At 47.2% G+C, this 20,327-nt stretch overlaps 6 protein-coding genes across 6 annotated transcripts; 2 read left to right on the top strand and 4 right to left on the bottom strand.

Annotated features, from left to right (window-relative positions):
* The first annotated feature begins 21 nt into the window (after nt 1-21).
* F5147DRAFT_412469 (uncharacterized protein) lies at nt 22-5,741 on the top strand. The gene is made up of 20 exons (XM_041429676.1): nt 22-358; nt 411-773; nt 827-1,126; nt 1,177-1,814; nt 1,869-1,985; nt 2,043-2,063; nt 2,116-2,400; nt 2,458-2,575; nt 2,626-2,711; nt 2,762-2,839; nt 2,888-3,002; nt 3,056-3,465; nt 3,520-3,818; nt 3,866-4,096; nt 4,144-4,261; nt 4,318-4,448; nt 4,501-4,740; nt 4,788-4,891; nt 4,946-5,337; nt 5,387-5,741. The coding sequence occupies exons 1-20, from the start codon at nt 91-93 to the stop codon at nt 5,642-5,644; spliced, it is 4,572 nt and encodes a 1,523-aa protein (XP_041296912.1). The 5' UTR covers nt 22-90; the 3' UTR covers nt 5,645-5,741.
* Nucleotides 5,387-6,842, bottom strand: F5147DRAFT_820294 (uncharacterized protein; the record flags this gene model as incomplete). Its single annotated transcript, XM_041443665.1, has 7 exons — nt 5,387-5,741; nt 5,796-5,954; nt 6,008-6,132; nt 6,185-6,354; nt 6,412-6,523; nt 6,589-6,600; nt 6,660-6,842. 7 exons carry the CDS (start codon nt 6,840-6,842, stop codon nt 5,717-5,719), a joined length of 786 nt encoding a protein of 261 aa, XP_041296911.1. The 3' UTR covers nt 5,387-5,716.
* Nucleotides 6,843-7,142: 300 nt separating this feature from the next.
* On the bottom strand, nt 7,143-9,349 carry F5147DRAFT_676559 (uncharacterized protein). Its single transcript, XM_041436043.1, has 12 exons — nt 9,182-9,349; nt 9,041-9,111; nt 8,925-8,968; nt 8,793-8,869; nt 8,646-8,743; nt 8,387-8,592; nt 8,272-8,333; nt 8,154-8,214; nt 8,009-8,103; nt 7,886-7,977; nt 7,732-7,836; nt 7,143-7,682 (listed from the first exon to the last, which is right to left on the bottom strand). Exons 1-12 carry the CDS (start codon nt 9,210-9,212, stop codon nt 7,404-7,406), a joined length of 1,221 nt encoding a protein of 406 aa, XP_041296910.1. The 5' UTR covers nt 9,213-9,349; the 3' UTR covers nt 7,143-7,403.
* Nucleotides 9,350-9,464: 115 nt separating this feature from the next.
* Nucleotides 9,465-11,219, bottom strand: F5147DRAFT_676553 (NAD binding domain of 6-phosphogluconate dehydrogenase-domain-containing protein). Its single transcript, XM_041436042.1, has 6 exons — nt 10,919-11,219; nt 10,621-10,853; nt 10,174-10,547; nt 9,724-10,124; nt 9,606-9,660; nt 9,465-9,559 (listed from the first exon to the last, which is right to left on the bottom strand). Exons 1-4 carry the CDS (start codon nt 11,167-11,169, stop codon nt 9,957-9,959), a joined length of 1,026 nt encoding a protein of 341 aa, XP_041296909.1. The 5' UTR covers nt 11,170-11,219; the 3' UTR covers nt 9,465-9,559; nt 9,606-9,660; nt 9,724-9,956.
* A 116-nt stretch (nt 11,220-11,335) lies between these two features.
* On the top strand, nt 11,336-15,123 carry F5147DRAFT_412296 (kinase-like domain-containing protein). The gene is made up of 15 exons (XM_041429675.1): nt 11,336-11,702; nt 11,758-11,797; nt 11,854-11,984; nt 12,039-12,146; nt 12,208-12,340; nt 12,400-12,585; nt 12,642-12,880; nt 12,946-13,150; nt 13,201-13,247; nt 13,298-13,387; nt 13,440-13,523; nt 13,574-13,639; nt 13,690-13,792; nt 13,843-14,132; nt 14,183-15,123. The coding sequence occupies exons 1-15, from the start codon at nt 11,415-11,417 to the stop codon at nt 14,720-14,722; spliced, it is 2,550 nt and encodes an 849-aa protein (XP_041296908.1). The 5' UTR covers nt 11,336-11,414; the 3' UTR covers nt 14,723-15,123.
* Nucleotides 15,124-15,266: 143 nt separating this feature from the next.
* On the bottom strand, nt 15,267-20,278 carry F5147DRAFT_676540 (DEAD H helicase). The gene is made up of 32 exons (XM_041436041.1): nt 20,079-20,278; nt 19,940-20,017; nt 19,796-19,890; nt 19,714-19,746; nt 19,433-19,663; nt 19,335-19,382; nt 19,041-19,288; nt 18,824-18,990; nt 18,703-18,768; nt 18,537-18,651; nt 18,454-18,491; nt 18,357-18,403; nt 18,241-18,306; nt 18,137-18,189; nt 18,006-18,085; nt 17,770-17,958; nt 17,691-17,711; nt 17,558-17,636; nt 17,488-17,501; nt 17,301-17,441; nt 16,965-17,245; nt 16,739-16,919; nt 16,660-16,686; nt 16,538-16,611; nt 16,478-16,486; nt 16,359-16,429; nt 16,284-16,310; nt 16,214-16,229; nt 15,908-16,162; nt 15,794-15,852; nt 15,674-15,742; nt 15,267-15,625 (listed from the first exon to the last, which is right to left on the bottom strand). Exons 2-32 carry the CDS (start codon nt 19,958-19,960, stop codon nt 15,429-15,431), a joined length of 3,018 nt encoding a protein of 1,005 aa, XP_041296907.1. The 5' UTR covers nt 19,961-20,017; nt 20,079-20,278; the 3' UTR covers nt 15,267-15,428.
* Between the last annotated feature and the right edge of the window lie 49 nt (nt 20,279-20,327).

The following is a 20,327-nucleotide window of genomic DNA, read 5'->3' as shown; positions in this document are numbered from 1 at the left end:
CTTAGTACGCGAATAGGCGTCGCGTCGACGTATTAACCGCACTACTCGAAAGATTAGGTTGTCCCAACAGAATTTTGGCCATAACAATCCATGACTAGTCCTGCAACCAGCTGTCAGGTATCGAAGAAACATGTCTTACTGTCAGAGATCTTGGCAGTGACCTCGGTCATGCGCAAGAATTCACGATGGGCATCAGGAGCTCATACACTTACAGCAAGAGACTCCGCATTAGCAAGAGACCTCGGCCTGCGTAGGTCAACACCTAATACAAACATACAAAAGAATGGGAGGCTTTCTCAAGAAGCAGACCTGATGGGTGGCTTTCAGCAGTTGAAACGTACGATCTGGGATGTCGATGGTGGGTATTTACTCGCTGCACATGTATACTCATCTTCAATCAATTTAAGTAGATATTGATGCGCTACCTCTACCTGCGCTCATTGGCCCCTTCTTTGCCCTAATTCGTTCACCTCTGTCTAACGGACCTATAACGTCTGCTGCACTCTCCGCCCTCCACAGCTTTTTTGTCTGCAACCTCATATCTGCAACCTCGTTATCTTTAGAGTTGGCGCTTGTCGAACTCAGTAGCACAGTTTCACACTGCAAATTCGAAGCTAGTGATTCTTCAGGAGACGAGGTTGTTCTCTTGAAGATCATGACTGTGATACATGATTGCATTGTCACAAGTAGTGTGGGTCCATTCCTTGGAGACGTCGAAATTTGCGAAATGTTGGAGACTGTCTTGACCACAGCATGCCAAATGAGGCTGAGCGGTGCGTTATAGCCTCTGTTCCACCATGGTGGTCGCTTACCCTGCATGTCTCAGAAATTCTGCGGCGATCTGCCGAGTCTACCATGGTTTCTATCGTCAGGACCATTTTCGGGCGCCTGCATGCTTTTGATCCTACTGCTGAAGAAGCTAGACTCCTGAATGAGGAGGAGCCTCAGCATGGGGAAATCAGCATGTCTGTGTCTGCTAATGTCACTGATGCCGGTGATTCTTTGCAGGTATCAGAAGAATTAACCTTGTCCGCACAGCATCATGCAGTTTCACTGGAAGATCCCGAGCGTTCTGCAGCACCTGAAGTCGAGGGCTCATCCCACGCACTTTCGCCGCCACGGCCGTGTAAGCCACTAAATCTAATCATTAACTTCCGTAAACTCATCGTAATGTAGACGGTCTACCAGCTCTTCTGGAACTGCTTCGTGTGCTTGTCAACATTTTGGATCCCAATGATCAAGTTCACACCGATTCAACGCGCCTGACTGCGCTTGGAATTCTCAATGCTGCTGTCGAGACGTCTGGAACAGTTATGAGCGACTATCCTTCTTTGTCAGCTCTTATTCTTGATCCTGGATGCAAATATCTTTTCCAGCTCGCACGCTCCGACAATTCTTTGGTCCTACAAGCTGCTTTACGGGCTATCACGACAGTATTTCAGACCATGCGTAAACACCTTAAACTTCAACAAGAGCTTTACCTTGCCTTCAGCATCGACAGGCTAGCAGCCCCCCCGCAGTTGAAACCAATAAGCTCCAAGAAGAATAACCCTACATCTCCACGTCCCAGCACCCCTGCAACTGGAACTCCCATCTTAGGACCAGTTGATACTGAGCTTGAGCTTGATAAGGGGAGTCCAGTTCCATCACGACCCCCTGTTCAGCCAGCCCGTGGCGATACCCGCGACTTGATGTTGGAAACTCTCAGTCAACTCTGCCGGCATCCCAGCTCTATGGTCGACCTCTACGTCAACTATGACTGCGATATAAACTGCGAGAATCTGTTTGAACGCTTGATCGAGTTTCTCACAAAGGTCGGTCGTCAGGCAAAACTTGCGCGCTCGTCGTTGAGATTATTGGCGATTTAGGGCGTATATCCATGGCAGTATTCTTCGGCGTCGGATGCACAACATTTACATTCCCAGTATCTATGTTTGGATCTGTTGCTTGCGTTCGTGGATGATATGACAGCACGAGCTGAGGGTGTTTGTATATTCACTATCCTGCTTTGTTCAATGTTCTGATGTGCTTTCAACTTTCAGCGAAGTGAACCATGGCCTTCCGTGAGTACTCATTGCCTCTATTCTCGATTATGCAGGTCATGACACAATACAGGATTTTATTTTGCCAGATTCATTGATACAAGACAAGTCTAGGAAGAAGCTTGTTCTTACCGGAGCAGCACGGTTCAACTCTAAACCAAAAATTGGCATCGCGTTTCTTGAGGAGAACAAGCTCATCTACTCCGACCTCTCCCCAGAGGTATCACGAACGCGCAGTCTTGCTATCTTCTTGAAGAGCTGCACGCGTTTGGACAAGCGACTGCTAGGAGACTATATCTCAAAGCCAGATAATTTGGAACTCTTGAAAGAGTTTATTGGGCTGTTCGACTTTAAAGATGTATGGTGATTCCCATTTATAATGTTCATCACACTAACGAGCAATTACGTCGTGTAGAAACCAATTGCAGATGCCATGCGCGAGATGCTGGAAACCTTTCGACTTCCTGGAGAATCTCAGCAGATCGCTCGGATTACAGAAACTTTTGCCTCGATCTACTTTGCATCTGGTCCAGGTAGAGCCCTGAACTCGAGAGTATGCAACTGTTTGTTCATTAAATCACAGCGGAAATCAAGACGGAAGATGCGGTCTATGTATTGGCGTACTCCGTGATCATGCTCAACACTGATCTGCACAACCCGCAAATACGAGTCAGGCATTTGCACTTCTTATGCGCTTTCTTTATCTTACAAGGCAACAGAAACGCATGTCGATAGAGGATTACCAGCGCAACCTGAGAGGTGTTAATGATGGTACTAACTTCTCGCCCGAGTTCTTGGTGGGTGGCTTTCTGCTGTTCAAGATCTATAGTGTTCACTCCCAGCAGCAAAGCATTTACGATTCCATACGCAAACGTGAAATTGTCATGCCTGAAGAGCATACTGGCCAACTCGGCTTCGAGTACGCTTGGAAAGAACTGCTCACCCGTTCACGGCAATCGGGTAAGTCGATTGTGCAGAAATTGTGGTTGTAGACATAACTAGATCTCCCATAGGTCCGTTCTTGATGTGCAATTCGGCATTGTTTGATCTTGACATGTTCAAGACCATTTGGAAACCATTGATATCTGCCATCGCTTACGCATTCATCAGCTTTGACGATGATTATGTTATTCAACGGGCTATTTCTGGTTTCCGTCAATGCGCCACGCTAGCAGGTCATTTCCATCTTCCAGATGTTTTTGATTTCGTGGTCGTTTCGCTCTCGCAAGCGACTAGTTTATTATCTGAGAATCTGCCGACACAGGTTCCCAATTATCCAGTGGTCGAAGTGGAGGGACAATCGGTCACGGTCTCATCGTTATCGGTCAAGTTTGGTACGAACTTCAAAGGCCAGCTGGCAGCCGTCGTGCTTTTCAATATCGTGAATGGAAACGGAAATGCCCTGCGTGAGGGCTGGACGCAAGTAAGTTGACGCGACAGGCAAGTATTTCTTTCCTTTACTAAACATGAGATACAGATCTTTGAAATGTTCCAAAACCTGTTTATGCATTCACTACTACCCACACGCATGCTCCAAATGGAGGACTTTTTGGGCGGTGTCACAATGATCCCCCTTCGCGGCGGCCAGCACTCGCGACCGGCACCACGAAGTGATGGGGGTTTGTTGTCGACGCTATCCTCGTACCTTATGACACCATACGGTGCCAGCTCAGAGAATCTCGTTCCTGAAGCTACGGATACAGAAGTAGAAAGCACGATGTGCACTATCGATTGCATAACATCATGTCGGTTGGATGAGCTTTATGCGCAGACTATGTGAGTCTCATTCAAATGATGAGCTTCATTTTCTCAAAATTTGTCAGACAACTTGACTCGGAGGCGCTCGTGGCTGCAATCCGAGCATTGGAGGCTCTTGCTCATGAACGGACAATCACGAAGTGGAAGCAAGAGTCCGATGAGCTGACCACCGCATTCAATACATCATCTGCAGGAGATGGCACATTTACTTTACCTTATGATCCTGCTTCCGTTTTTCTTCTCGAGACTATGGTCAGCATAACCTGTCAAACCTCGCGGTACATCGAGGACTTATGGCACGTATCTTCATCTTTATCGAAGATCATTTCTAATCTCTACTTAGGCCAATTCTATTTGAGCATCTGTCGGCATTGTTATCGGCATCTACGCACTATAGCGTTCTACTTATTGAGCGTGCGGTCGTTGCATTGCTTCGATTGTGTCTTATTCTCGCTCAACAGGCAAGTCACTTATCCTTATCTCCATATTGGCCTATGTAACTGAATAGCCCATGTAGAAAACACTTCGAGATCAAGTCTACGTATCGCTCGATTTGATCGCCGGGCTTCCCCCAATAGTAGCCAATTCCGTTGCCGAACAAATTGTCGCAGGTGTGACTTTGATTCTTCAAAATCGTGATATCGTTAGGTACCATCAATATTATCATACCTGCTTATCTATCGCTCACCGATGCCAACAGTTCGCAAACCGAGTGGAACCTTGTCTTCGCAGCCCTTCGGTCAACGACTTCCCATCCAGAGGCTGCTCGTTCAACATTCGACTTGGTTTTGAGTTTTGTCACAGACGGACAGTCGCAGTGGATGACACCGGATAATTTCAATGGTCTGATCACAATCCTGGATGAGTTTGCAAACTCCGCCGGTCAGTCAATCATGATTCCCCAGAAGGGACGACGAGTACCTTCGCAGCCACCACCCAAGTAAGCAATTTTTCTCTATCATAATCTGCTTACTGATCTTTATCCAGCGCGCCGCCTATCGAGCGCGGGAGGCGATCGATCGATATCCTTTATGATATGAAAAGGTTCATCGCACCTTTTGCTGAGTCTGCTGGTCTGCAAACGGGTCAAGGTACGTGAGCGCTCGCAATCACAAGTCATTCTTGACAGTTGCCACGCAATGCAGTCTGGCGCCAATACTGCCTGCCTTTGGCGTTATCGTTAAGCAAGCAGTCGACAAATCCCTCACGACTTGTCCGGCACACTGCTATCAGTCAACTTCAACGTCTGTTGCTTGGCCCTCGATTTGTGTATGACGAAAACGACCATGGTCAAGTCGAGGAGATCTTCAATAGTATCATCTTCCCCCTTGTTGATGAACTCCTCAAACCCCAAGTACAACAATTCGATCCACAGGGCATATCAGAGACTAGGTTGCGAGCCTCGGCCTTGCTTTGTAAGGCATTTATGCACTTTGAGGTCCGGGAGGATCGCACGAAGTCAGACATCAGAATCTTGTGGATCGAGATTCTGGATCTGCTAGACAGGCTTATCAATGCCGGGAAGACCGAGCAGCTGGTAGGCCTTCATTGATGTTTCACATATCGTTTGGTTCTAATGATCCTAGTACGAGGCCGTCTCGGAATCTCTCAAGAACGTGGTTCTTGTGATGAATGCAGCAAACATTCTTGTCCCACCTTCCCAGGAAGACCAACGTGACGAACATCAACGTACCTTATGGACAGCCACGCAAGCCAGGCTAGAACGTTTTCTGCCAGGATTTCTGACAGAAGTGATACCGACTCCACAATTGCAGTTGCCACCTTCAACGCCCGTTCCAGGTTCAACCTCTGCAGTTCCTGCTACGGCACCTTCTACAGCATAGGGCACATTTACATACACGAGATTGTTGCTGCTAGAGTAATTTAATCAAGATAAAAAAAATTGGTCGAGAACATCAGAAGAATTTCATTTTGGATGTTCTGCGATGTTGATCGTTAAAATGCACGGATGCCTTACACGATAGATCTACTAACCTGATACGCGCATAGATAGCTAGAATTGCAACTATCGGCGCAACAGTATACCCGACAAACCGCACTACTGGCTGGCTATGGGAGGTCGCCCAAGTAGACCACGCGCCTCCAAGGTAAGCAGTAATCAAGAGAAGGGGGAATAAGACATAGCCAGACAGCCTGTGAAACGTATTAGCAATCATCGCTGGCATTCCCCTGACTACCCACGTTACCTGTGGTATTTCCATAACATCTTGGCCTTCATACCGCCCCCAAATGCTGCACCTCCATACCACACGCTTCCGCCGCCAAGGATCACTTGTCCCACAAGCCACCCGACGGAAATGAGTCCGAGGGTCTGTGTCAAGGTAGTCAGAGAATTCAGAAATAGAATAGAAACAAGAGATTACCCCATGCCACGTCGCGAAATGTCCATGTCCATCACTGAATTTGTGGATCTCGATTGCTAGGGTGCCCAAAGCGATACAAGGGAAGCCAACGGCAAGCATCGTTTTCTGGTGTCGTTGAAAACCAGCTGCTTTAGTTTTGGGGTGTGTAGTTGGTTGGAGTGTCAGGATCCCTATAGACAAGTACTCAAGTGAGCTTATACTTTGAATGCCAACGGCCGAATACACACCATAGGTGAAGCAGCCGATACCTAAGCTCTGGAGAAGCGGGTGGACGGCGAACCACCCCACTGATGTAGGGTTGTTGGTGAACACGATGAACCAAGTGACGCATACGAAGATCTTCCAAAGGAAACGTCCACTTAGGGGTCAACTCCTCACACGATATAAGAGGTTATTCGCCTCACCAGCATGGAAGCCTGTCATGACGCAAGAATGAGTGAAGATGACGAAAAAGCACACGAGGGCATGCACGCACGAGTGCTCCATATGCAGCGAGTTTATCGCCCCGGCGTTCCTCGGATTTGTTAGCGCTGTCAGAGCCCATGGTTGGTGTCGGGAAAGGCAGATGCTCCGCTGAGGTTTCTGCTTCACTGCTGGTGTCTAGGAGTCTGTACTGTTCTTCAGATTCTGTCAGTTCGTCGGAAGTATGCTCTGGCATGATGGAGGGACGATGGTGAAACGCGCAGTTTCTACTATGTATGTGGACACTTACTAAAAGTGTGTCGTTGGATGTCGCAACCAATTCCAGTGCATTGGCAATACTAGGCTTAGTACTAGTCTGGTAGTGCCACGTAACTGCAGTTGGCGCCAATCGCAAGCACCCCAAAGACCGAATCATTTTGTGTGTGCAATTGCAAGTAGTATTACTTACCGAATTATGTAAAGTCTTGCATGGGCCAGCCTAGTCCTTACTCACTGATCCAAGAACGATGTAAAATCTAAACGATCACTCATGACAAAACTGAAAAATTTGGATGAAATTATAACACGACATTATTCCATTATTGACCACAATATTAGTGAGTACGTATAGCAAACAAGCAAGATACAACAAATATGAACAGTGACATGATGAGTGATCACGGTACGTAAAGAACATGAATACGACTATAGAATGCAGGAGAGAAGGTTAACAACAACAAAAAACATTCCAGACTATAATCACAACAAAGCAACTTATGAAATAAATGCACACACCGACGGTCGTTCATGGAATAGTTTAACGGCCTTCGAGTGCTGGCCAAGAGCCCTCCGCTTTCCACTTGTCCACCACTTCGCGGAGCGCGTCGTGCGTGAACTGCGGACGTATGAGCTTGTATCCGATAACTTTCTTGATTTTGCTGTTGTTATAGGAAAGTTTGCGCCGTGATAGGGCCCAGTGGTCCATATAGGCATCGAGTGGGGTCTGTACAATCGGAGGATTGGATGTCTGAAGCATTTCAGTCCAGGTACCAACGTGGTGCTCGTTGATTTCTTCGACAACGTCGTCGAGTTTAAGCTTCGAAAAGTCAACAAAGCTTTGATGATGTAGTGTAACACAAGCGCACCTTTGCCATGGCATTTTCAAAGAACGAGTAAAACTCAAACGTCGTGCCGAAAAATTCTGTGATCATTGACCCTCCCTTAGCCATAGTCATCTCTGAGTCGTCAACCTGCGTAAAACATGAGGAAAGGTAAACCACCAAGTGAGACCTTACGTACCAAGTTAAAGACAGGTGCTACGGGTTGCGCATCAGGTATGCACGTGCCCTCGGTATCCTTAACCTTGGTTCTGTCATTATGAAAATAGATTTCTCTCTCCCGCAGTTAAATTTGCCTGCTGACGGCCGAGTGAAGCTATCCACTTGGCACATGCCCATAAACCGCCTGAAACATCATCTATGTGTACTGTGTTGACGCCGTCTTTTCCCGGGCCCCATCTGAAACGGAGATGAGGGGGGATTGAGCGGAGGAAGAGGTCTAGACTCACGGTGTTTTCATCGGTTTATTCATGTAACCGTAGATGGACGCGACGGTGATCACTAGTGGATCTATCAAGAACGTTAATCTCGTGTCATTGAAAAAAAAAGCGAGGAAGATAAATTTACAAAGTCCGAACTCGACGTAAGGGCCATATACAAATCCAATTCGCAGGACGACAAGAGGAAGGCTGGATAGCAAGTCAGAAATGACACATTAGGTAAGAAGAATTCAAGAACCTACTCATCAATAGAAGCTAGCATTCGAAGAGTTTCATGCCACCAGACGTCTAATGGTCGCACAGGCTTGACATCTTCCTTCTCGTCATGCGGACCCTTGTCTGAGGTTTCATACACGGGTTGCTGTAGTCGTACGTAAGCATTGACTTTTCTACGGGCAGCCTCCAGACCGATGATGCGAGCGACGTTGAAAGTCAATTTGATGGCAATCTAGAATGGAGATGAGAAGATTGGTCTATTTTAAGAGTAGAAACAAGTCGTACAACTTCACTGCGGTCATGACTGATCTCACCGGTGAGATCGAAGACGTATGAGTAGGGTGCCTTGCCTGGCGGAGGATCGAAGGCGGACGCAACCACAGCTTGAAAGAGATAATGAATAATGCAATGAAACGTGAAATGAGTACATACAAGGAATGGTTAGATTAGCTTGCCGATATTCAACATCGGGTTGAGCCAGGACCTTTGGGAACTCTGCGCCCAGATACCTAAGGAATCGCCGATCAAAACGAGAGGGACGCAAATGTAATAAAATTTACACACGTTGTGGGCGGATTAACAGAGAATCTATCAACGATACGAAGGTGCTATTATGGATAGATAGAACCGGTGAGTGAGATGAGTTATCGATGAGAACCAATCTGAGAGATCTGACATACCGAAACGAGTCTCTCCCCCTCAGGTGGGACGAGTAATGCTGCCAGTGCTCGTGAACATGTATTAAGACCACCTGTACGGGTGAATTTGAAAAAGTAATTGTGAGCGGCTTGAGACCATGGCCAATAGTGATTAGCAGTTACCGAAAATGATAGCACTCGGCTTTGAAGACATGTAGTGGACGCTGCTGAAGACGGAGAGGAGAGGGAGAGTGTGCGTGGAGGGATGATTAGTTTCACTGACAGCGATTTCGAGATTAGGGTGATTTATATGCCAAAGTTTTATACCATGTTATTACTGTACCCGACCGCGTCGCGGAGGCAACCTCGAGAGAAAGAAGTTCCCTTGCTCTATTACGTAATATATAAACTTTCATCCGAAGAACCATAAATTTAAAAAAGGAACCGCTCCCCGGAATTTTTTAGTCATCATCCCTCACCGATAGGCTTCACCTAGCGCTTTTACTTAGTAGCCGTTACCAGCTACTAGTAGCATTATCCACATGCACCTGCACCGCAAAAGTACTTCCTCACCGACATTTTCGCGGAAGAATAACGTAAATTACAGCAGGTACCCGTACCTGACCATCCAGGCCTACACGTTCTTCACAGAAAAACATAAGGTATATGTTTTTGGACAATTTATCTAAATATCAGGGTCACTAATCTACGCCGCGATCGATCAGTGACTCGGCGAGCCCACGGTCGGAGCAATTTTCACGTCAAAACCACCCTATCTTATGTACAATCATGAATCATTCCGTAATTTCGTTGCCGCCGGACTAATGGGACTTTATGGGAGCTTGTAGGCACAAGTAAAACCCTCAGGCGCGCCCAAACTTTTATTATTTACTTTCTGCGCGGAACGGATATAATCAACGCTATCTATAAGTTCGAGTCCGCGTGCGCCGTGGTCCCTTTAATCTTCCCGTCCCATTTGTTCCAGGCGCTCGTACACAGAAGAGAAGTCCTTTTGTGCCAGATCCGGTCGATGCCTCAACGTCTCGGCATAGAAATTCTGCGCAGATTTCCCTAGTGGTAATGGACTGTCGGTAGAGGCCGCGACATCAGTCGCGAGAAGCATATCCTATACGACATTCAGGAAGCACATCTTCGCCGCCGGAAGTCTAACTTACCTTTAACATCAATGCAGTCGCAAATCCGCCCTCATAATTACGTTCGCATGGAGGAGATTTGTCGGCAAGCGAATACGGTACCGGATTGTTGACTGACGAAGCCCAGCAACCGCCGGTAGAACTGTTGATCACCCCTGCAAGTATGCGCGGATCCAGACCCAGCTTCTGTCCGAGCAACATTGCTTCCCCGACGACAATCTGTTGCACTCCAAGAACAAGGTTGTTACATATTTTGGCGCCAAGACCAGCGCCTGATGGACCACAATGAATAATGCGACCGCCCATGTGGGTGAGGATCGGCTGCGACAGCGCAAAAGCACCCTCGGTTCCGCCAACAAGAAAAGCCAGCGTACCCGCTTTGGCACCTATGACGCCTATTTGGATAAAGTTAATATTATCGTACGTGTAAGCAGGGGTGCGGGGGCAATGTATAACAATAGCACGTACCACCCGATACGGGTGCGTCCACCATTTGCGCCCCTGCAGACACCACCTCCGCCGCAACGCTTCGGGCAATTCCAACATCTAGCGTTGTAGAGTCGATGAAAAGAGAGCGCGCCAACTCCGCGGCGCTCAGAGACTGCAACGCAGGGATGACCCCGTTTGCTTCAGAATAAACGGTCTGGACCTGAGGCGAGGATGGAAGCATCGTCAATACTGTTTGAGAAGCATGCACTGCCCTAAATTCCAAGTGGCGATGTCGTAAAGGGGAAGCTACGCGGGTCGAATGTAGGAATGGGCTTACTCTTTGGGGGTGAGAACAATGTCGATGTGTGCCCCAGGAAACTGGGCCATAAAGTTCTGACGGAAGGTAATCGCACTGGTTGGGAGCGCGTCGCAAACGACAAAGCGGGTATCAGGTGATTCTGCGAATGTCTTTGAGAAGAAGTTGAAGGCCATCTCTGAGCCCATTCGACCAAGACCAATGAATGCAGCGCTCTTGGCACGCATAACTTGTCGCTCAAGCGACTGAAGGACTCTAGCAGTATGTCTCATGGTGAGAGCGACGTTCGGGAGAGAAGTGCAAGTACTAGTCAAGGTCCGACTTACCTCGTGATCATTTCAAATCATGCGGGGAAGCGTGCCGGATCGAGCGCGTGATTGTCACGTGCCGAACTATTATTATGTCAGCTACACGTCCGTCGTCTTGCTTGTAGTACTTCGTGAATCCGTCTGGTACTGGTCTGGGTTATTATTACAGTCCTCTGGGACAATAACTGACGTGGATTTACAAATTCAAGATGCTTGCAGCTGCGACTTCGTTTTTCTCCAGAACAGCCATATCTCAGTCGTATAATATTGCCTCGTCATATGGCAGCAGGCCCTCCACCCCAGGTCCACCGGGATCTTCAAACTCGCTTCCATCTCCAGCGTTGCCATGCGTTAAAGTTGGTCTCTGGAGAGTTCAGGGTGCATCCCACAAAGTCACGAACAAGAAAGTTTCCGTATGGACCCTTGACAAACGCGCTGAAATGGAAGGACTGGGTCCTATATCCAGGGAGCGAGTTTTGGAGGTTTTGAAGGCAGAGGTATATTTACAACGTCAATTAACCCACCGCTTTCTGCTCAGTCGTCGTTCTTTAGGCGGCAGCACTAAGCAAACTGCGCCATCCTTCTATCTTGGGTAGGGCATACAAAACTCTCCCTACGTACGCATTTTTGAGCTTACTATTCACAAAGAAATGGTTGAACCCCTTGAAGAAACAAGGACCGAACTGATATTTGCAACGGAACCGGTGCTCTCGTCACTTGATCTTTCGATACCACGTGGATCTCGCCATACGCCTCTAGTTGAGCTAGACGAAATTGAAGTCCGTCTGCTTCTTTTGATGCGGAACGCCGTTAATAAGTTTAACTCCACCCAGATTCAGAAAGGCATACTGCAGCTATGCAAAGGCTTATCTTTTCTGCACACTTCTGCGAGATTGATTCACACCAATTTGAAACCTGAATGTGTGATCATCAACGACGTCGTAAGTGTTTTCCATTCCTGATGGCCATCCATGTGGCTACATTCTAGTCGCCGCTTTTTAGGGTGATTGGAAAATTTCTGGCCTCGGCCTTACCATCCCCCTCCTTGGTGCGGATGGATCTCCGACCCGTTGGGAATTTCCTGGTTTTGATGGTCGCGTGCCGTCATACATTCAGCGTTCTTTTGATTATATCGGTGTGTGCAGCGCTGCTATCACAACATGTGCCATCTGACCCATTTCCACGGATCGACAGCTCCGGAATACGCATTGGATGAAGTCCTTATCACAGCATCAGATATGTATTCCCTCGGTTGTCTGATATATGCCGTACACTGTAAAGGCAGTCCGCCGTTCAGAAACCATGGAAATGTAGGCGGCCTTAGGGACAATGCTGGTCGTCCCGTCCCGGACATCGGGCAGCTCGACGCAGATTTGCAAGGTTCTTCTACTTCGCTTGAGCTTATTATAGAATCATTGAGGCACAACTCTATGTAGACCTCCTTCGATCGCTCATTACTCGTGGTTCGAATAGCCGACCGACCCCATCGACGCTCCCTTCGCATCCATTCTTCTCCTCACTACCGATCTCCACACTTAACTTCCTAGATCGCTCGAACTTCACTGCAAAGACGCGAGAGGAGAAAATTTCATTCATGCGTGGCCTAACAGGGGTTTTGGATCGCTTCTCAGAAGGTCTACGCACACGGAAAATCTTACCATCCTTGCTTGAGGAGGTACGTGTCCTGTTCCTGTTTCCAATTCAAGCTGCAGAACTGACGGAACGCCGTTTCGTTGGCAGATGAAAGACACGCATTTGCTTCCGTATATCCTTCCGAATGTATTTGCCATCTCCAACGTTCTTTCTGCGCCGCAGTTTGCTTCGCTTGTTCTGCCTAGTCTTAAGCCCCTGTTCACCGTCAAGGACCCGCCACAGAATATGCTGACGCTTCTGGACAATCTCCACATGTTGCAGAGTAAAACTGAAAAGGGTGTTTTTCGCGAACGTGAGCAACCGAATCGGTATTACATCTCCCACAGTTTACATTATTTTCAGAGGTTCTCCCACTTGTGTATCATGCGCTGGAGTCTGAGCATGCTATGGTGAGTTTGTCAATCAATGACATGTCATAGCATGATCCGATTACGTACAGGTACAAGAGCGTGCCCTAAAGGTGGTTCCAGATCTTTGTGAGACAATTGATTACGCCGAGGTTTCCAGCGTACTGTTCCCCCGAGTGGCCGTGAGTTACAGATGCGTCGTTCATGAAAAGCGCTGAATCTTGCATCGTGCAGCTGGTGTTCACAAAAACCAGAATATTAACAGTAAAGGTCGCTACGCTGGTAACGTTCCTTAGCTTGGTAAAAACCCTTGATCAGGTTTGTGTAACCCTTAATATTTTTCTTAGACGCTCACACCTCCAATGTAGACAAATCTCACGCAAAAACTCGTACCACTACTGTCAAAAATTCGTACGAAGGAGCCTGCTGTTATGGTAAGGTATATACGTTCTTACCATGGCTTTTATTCTCTGACAGCGTTTAGATGGCAACTCTTGCGGTACAAGAGGCTATGGGTGTTAAGGTTGACAGAGAAGCTGTGGCTACCCTCATCCTACCGCAATTGTGGACAATGTCGATGGGTCCTTGTGTGTATCATCCCTTGTTTCCCGGCGGTTTGAACTGAGAGAAATTATAGTATTGAACATTGAACAATATCAACGCTTCATGAGTGTTATCCGTAGGCTCGGTGATCGCGTGGAAAAGGAACACAATCAGTTCCTCCGCGACTCGCAAAGGATTGAGGATCGCTCAGCAACGAACACCAATGGTGTCACGTCGCCTGCCTTCCGATCCGGTGTCGATTTTGAAAGTTTGGTGGGGCGTGCAAACGGTGCTACTGTGAAGCCGGACACAGTGATCGATGGAGATAGCTCAAAGGGATGGGATGATGACGTGTGGGGGACCATCTTCAGCGACACGCCTGAGGTAACTTGTTGGTATTTGTTGACAACACTCACGCTGATCGTCCCCATCAGCCATCACAGAGTCCACCTCCAGGCCCTGCAGTTTCTACCATACAACCATCAGTTGCCCTATCAAGTCAGGCACATTCACTACCTTCGTCACCACGGATATCAACGATGCCATTAGTGTCTCGGCCGTCACGATTAGGTGCCAAGCCTGTTCCATCTACCACCTTTGATCCATCTACTTTCACATCACCCACACTACATCTCAGTCAGCCAAATCGTATCTCATCTCCATCAGCACAACCCCAGCGACTTGCGAGTTTCGCTATGCCACCGCCCCCAGTATCACCTGCACAAAAACCCAATTACAATATCTCGTTATCCGACTTCGCCGCTATGTCTCCGAGCACGATTCCTTCTGTGCCGAACTATGTTCCATCGGGCCATACCACATTGCAGCCTACTTCTTCTGCATTTTCGATGCCATCACCTCCTCTACACGCATCACCACTTTCGATGGGGAGCATACTAGCACCTACTCGACCGACAACTGCCACAAGGCCAATCTCAAAGGACGACTGGGGAGACTTCGACCCTCTCAAGTGAAGCGAAGTCGATTGCGTATAAGCACGCCGGATGCCATTGTCGGCACTGTGAGTCCCTGCGATTAGGCACTTCACGTTGTTTATCATCGCCTTTGCGCTGGTCAATGGTCATCTAGAGTTCCATCTTAGCTATCTCATATAACTACGCACGTGGTCGGAATTTTAGCAAACTGATCGTTAATTTCCAGTTCAGCATCTGATGGATTAACTCATATTTCTTCTTAAGCCCTGCGCAAGTCGGTTTGCTTCCGAGACCTATTGTTTGACTCAAAGCTCCGTCGCCACTGTCGACTCTCCATGACATCGTCCCTCGATCATGCAGGAAGCAGTATGAGCCTGTATGACTGAAGATCGCACTGTGGATCACTGTATACAGAAAACACCTATTCGTTTAAAACTCTACTACGTACACTAGATCAGCGTCCGGTTTATCGACCTCGCCTTGACATGATTAGAGTCCCCGACTGCCAACGTTAATGGAAGAAGGGCTCTTGCGATCGGCTTCCCATCTCCTTGGTAAGACTAGTCAAGATGGACATCTAGAAGTTGGAGAACATCATAATAGAATTCCATGGTACTAGCAGAACCCAAAATTAAAGAAGACTAATTTATGTTTAATTCGATGCACACAAAACATGCCAGGAACAAGCGAGTCAGGGGCTGGCGCCAGCGCCGTTACAATATTATGCTGGCGCATTGGAACTTAATTAAGCCGGTTCCACTTGGACGCCGTCCAATGGTCGAATATACGTCGCTTCAACAATAGTCTCGGGTCCTTGCGAACCGAATTGTGTAGCAACACTGTCGGCATCGATGTCAAGGTTCAATAATGCCTTCAAAATAAGGAGCGCCCCCATCTTTGAGGCAACGACATTTCCTTCCGAGCAAGTAGCGCTGTGAATGCCTGTGAAGATGATCAGTAACGAGAATGAATCTTTAGAAATAGACTCGCATTTGTCACAACCATCCTTGCATGGACAGGTTTCCACCGTGTCGTGTGCCTGTCGCAAAACTTCGCCGCCTGCGACATCACTATGAGAACTAAGGCGATTCATGGGGACAGCATGCTCACTGTGATCAAATGCCTGGGCAGACACGCTACCTTTCCGAGATGCATCATACAATATTAGCCTATACTCCGACGTGAGTGAACTGATGATACTCGGTAATGAACGAGCAGATATACCTAGCGGGACGCTTCCGCTGCGACTCCTCTTTATTATATTCTTTCTCTGCTGCCTTACATTCTGTCCGCAAGTCGGGAGAAAGAGCAAAACGATTCATCCATGCATGCGAGGCAGAATGGATGGCTTCCGCAAGGTTGAAATGTTTTTCCTTCATCAATCCAAGTAAATCTTTGGGCACATCGAACCAGAATCCGGTGACTTGTCTTTCGTACGGTGGCGTATCAACGTCGACAACATCGAGTACCTTGTTACCCCTAAATAGCGACTTCGAGAACGACAGAATATTAGCCAACATCTACACGCACCTGATTTTCCTGAAGCCTGCGCAATAAGATATCAAGTAATGAGCTTTTCACGCCATGGAATTGAACCTACCAAATACAACAGTTGTCACATCGACCCCTATGCGGGCAATGAACATTGTTATTGTCCCTGAGATGATCCACTCACTTCCGAAATATGCTCTATGTGGCGACCTCGCAATCTCTTTGATTCGATGCGTTTGCATGGCATCCACATTCCTGTTAGTCCAGTCAAGGTGATGAATTGTATAACGAGGAAGTACTTGCGTGTAGTCTCTGCAGTGTGCCTTCATGAGTTGTTATGGCGGAAATGGGATATGAACGCACCTTGGCTTAGTGATCCAGTTGACATCTGCCCTCACAAGTCTAGCTACTTTTGTATCATGACTGACTTCTTGAACCTATGCGACAGTCAGGAGTGGCTGTGATATCTAATCAATGGTGCTTACAACAAATGTCAATCCTTGATGCATGAACTGAAGACAAGCATCAGTGTGTGATCTCAGAAAATGAGATAGGATTGCGCACCACTCCGCCCTCGTATAGCTCGAAAATAGCTCTTGAAAGCTCGATCTCTTCTATGATCCTTGGTACTCCATTTGGTAGCCCGACTTTCGTCACATCGATAACGGTGTACTTATCGTCATCCGCGCCACGAATTGAGATATGCTTGGCTGGATATGGGAGAAACTTGGGGTGCGGGTGATACCTATGCGAGGTTAGCAGTAGACCCAGGTATGAAGCAGAAAACTACCATCCGTCTTTGTCTTTCCGTAGCTTTGAATCGCACAATTCGCCTAGCGAGGGACCAAAGTAAAAGGCATCATCCTTGGACAAAGGCATTTCATGAGCAGCGCATTGCAAGTGAGCCTCGATGACTACTTTGCTCTCAATATCGACGGTCAGGTCATCCATAGGCTGATTGTAGAGTTTGTCCGGGAATTTGACATAGTTTCTGTCTATAGGGAGGTCTTCAGCTACCAATACAGCCAGTGAATCGCGGGATCTCCGCCCAGCACGACCAGCCTGCTGCCGCTACAAATCCAATAACTTAGCAAGGCGATCACGAATATTTCTGAGAGGCACTGACAAAGTTGGCAATGCCAAATGGAAAACCAAGCATGATGACAGCGTCCAAAACACCGATGTCTACACCAAGCTCAAGAGCATTAGTTGCAACAATACCAAGTAAGTGTCCCGAAAAAGCTTCATATTCAATGCGACGCCGATCCTGCGAGTCCCTAAGAACTATGTCGCCTAAAGTGTACAACACTGACCTCCTGAGAGTATCCTGATAATGGAATGGAATGAGTTGCAAGTTAATCAGATGCCCCAAACAACTCTGACCTCCTCTGTAAGGCATGACCTTCGCAAGAACGTCTAGGCGCCCCTCGGCGCTAAGTCGTTGGCGCAGAGATTTCATCGCCTTCGGTCAACATCAATCCCAGGTCAACTCAAAGTTAAGTGTCATTCTGCTCACCAGCTCGCATGCTCTTCGAATCTGAATTCTTTTAAGTTAGGCCACTGAAGCCCAATTAAGTCTGGATTATGACACGGACCTTGCAGAATAAAATGACTCGAACACCACGCATCATCAAAAATATCATGAGGTTGATGGCCTCACACGTTGGGCCGGATTGTCCGAGTTTTGCAACCCCAGAATCCATATCTTTAACACTGAAAGGATCCCAAACTAAGTAGTCTTTCTTTCCAGATGGAGCCCCATCCTCAACAATTTCTTCCACGTCCTGCAAAAGCTTTCAGAAGAGACACAATGAGAAGCATAAGAACATACTTCGACCCCAAACAGACGTTTCATATGTTGACTTGGCTTCGAGATGGTAGCACTGCACGAGACAAAGACAACTCGCTGGTCTGACAAAGATTTGGTCAACAAAAAAATGAAAGAAGCAAACTGGAACATACTCCCTACAGCTGCACAGATCCTGCGGAAACGGCGGATGATCTGAGCAACGTGACTTGGAAGTTTTCATGAGGCTGGAATGAAATGGTGCACCCATAAATCTCACCTCCCAAACAAATTGGAATAGTAATGCAGTTCATCGACCGCTACGAGTTTAATATTCTTTATGAAGCTTAGAATATGTCAATGTCAGCGTCAAGTTAAAAATATACAACAGCTCACGTCCGCCAAAGCTCCTCGTGAGGTAAAATAGAGGCGTGCAGCATGTCCTTGATAGCATTGTCAACAGACTCGACGCTACTTGTTTACGCGTACGTACAAAGTTGGTGAAGATGACGGACGCCGTCTCCCGAATGGCTGGAGAAATTACTAATTATCACGCGCAGAATGCAGCAGGCTTACCTCTCCGGTGATCTTGTGGGGTGTCTCCATCATACGTTGCTACCTTGATGTGCTGCAGTCCGGGGCAGGCACACAGTAACTGTTCCAGCGCAGTACGCTGATCCTGAGCTAAAGCCTGAAAAAAGTATCATGAAATGCGAGCATCATTATACAATTGAGGACAAACCTTGGTGGGGTATATGAGTATGGCTGTAGCATTAGAGTTTTCTTCTAGGAACTTTAGTAAAGGAACCTGAATCCAACTTTCTTCAGTTCAGGATTTCCAGAAGCGGTTCCACAGAAAGCACCTGATATATCACACTTTTTCCAGACGCAGTACTGGTCGAAACAATGACATGCTTCCTCTGCACAATAGCGTTGATGGCAGCCGCTTGATGGTAATATAGTGATGTTATATTTCGCGACTCTCGCAACGCTTGTTGTATCGTATGCGAAAGAGGCTCAGCCAGCAATCCTGCGTACACGTTATCAGAAATAAGAATTACCCACAAAGAATCTTGCCACCTTCGATAGCTACCTTCTCCTTGAATGTCCGCCGGTCGGCAATTTGATTTTTATACCATTGTTGTTTTTGGATCTCAAGTAGTATATCGTCAATAGAGGGCCGATCTTTGGGTTCGGGAATTATCAGATGTTGAGACTCGTTAGCAAGTAGGACTTTCTTTGTGGAAGGGTTTACAGGGATGTGGTCTCTTGCTGCTGCTTGAAGCAGATCCATGGACACCTCTCCCTCTGGAGTAGCCTTCATAAGCCTATTTTAGGAGTCAACAATAGCAAAAATAATGCGCGTATGCATACTCGACGACGGCATCTTTAAAGCGCTGGTTTCGTTTATCAACCAAATTACTGGTTTTGCGTCAGTATGTATTCCATTACACCCAAACAACAAGGATCACCCTGATTTGATGGTTCTAAAGTTCTCTGCAAATTCTAGGACGAGGACATGTTCTTCCTCTTCATGACCTGGGAGTCGATAGCCCAATGGTGTGTCGACGGCAAGAGATTGTGGGTGTAGCATGAAGTCAGGACTGTTTGAGCGCTTATTCTGTTGAGAAACCGCCTCTCCATGTATTCGGAGGTCACTGCGAGGAATATAAGCAAACTCGACGACATCCGGAAGAAGGGCTCTGTGATGGATGATTGTAATCACTGTTGAATGATAATCGTGTCCACTTACTTGAGTTCGGCTACTTTAGACAGTTCAAGTGGTCTGTAGTCATATTTGCTTGATTATCATGACTTTTTGGGAGCAAACGAACCTTTTCAGAAGACCTTCGGCGGAGGAACGAATCATAGGAAATGTGGTTGCAATATGTCTGTGGGAAGATACAAACGCAAGAACTGTATTCAATGCCTAATGTCTCATATGAGTGTATCTCAGACATGCGCATACTGTAACTCGCCTTGAAAATCTGTAGTGACATGAAGACTCAAACCGAGTCAGAAGAAACGGGTTGGTTGGGTTGGCATACCTTGAACAACTTCAGGTTGCGTTCCACGATACTCAGCGGAAGAGTTCATCTATATAAATACTCAACTCACATCTTGAAAATACTCAGGCCATTCTAATGTTTCTTTCTCCTTGTCCTGGTTCCTAGTACTTGTCGCACTTGAAACCTTCTGCCTTTTTGATGCTCCTTTGGTGGAGCCCGCAGAACGCTTCATACTCGCAAGAGCCAGTGATACAACGTTGAACTACAATTCAAAATTGTTCAAGTCTGCCTCCTAGTCACGAGCTGAAAGTAAGTTTCTATGATCACAGCGCGTCTCTAAACGCGTGACATCACAAAT

Source organism: Suillus discolor (genome assembly GCF_016758755.1).
Source record: "Suillus discolor strain FC423 chromosome Unknown F5147scaffold_8, whole genome shotgun sequence".
Lineage (NCBI taxonomy): Eukaryota > Fungi > Basidiomycota > Agaricomycetes > Boletales > Suillaceae > Suillus > Suillus discolor.
The sequence above is the reverse complement of the archived record's forward strand: the minus strand, read 5'-3'. Positions and strand labels throughout refer to the sequence as shown.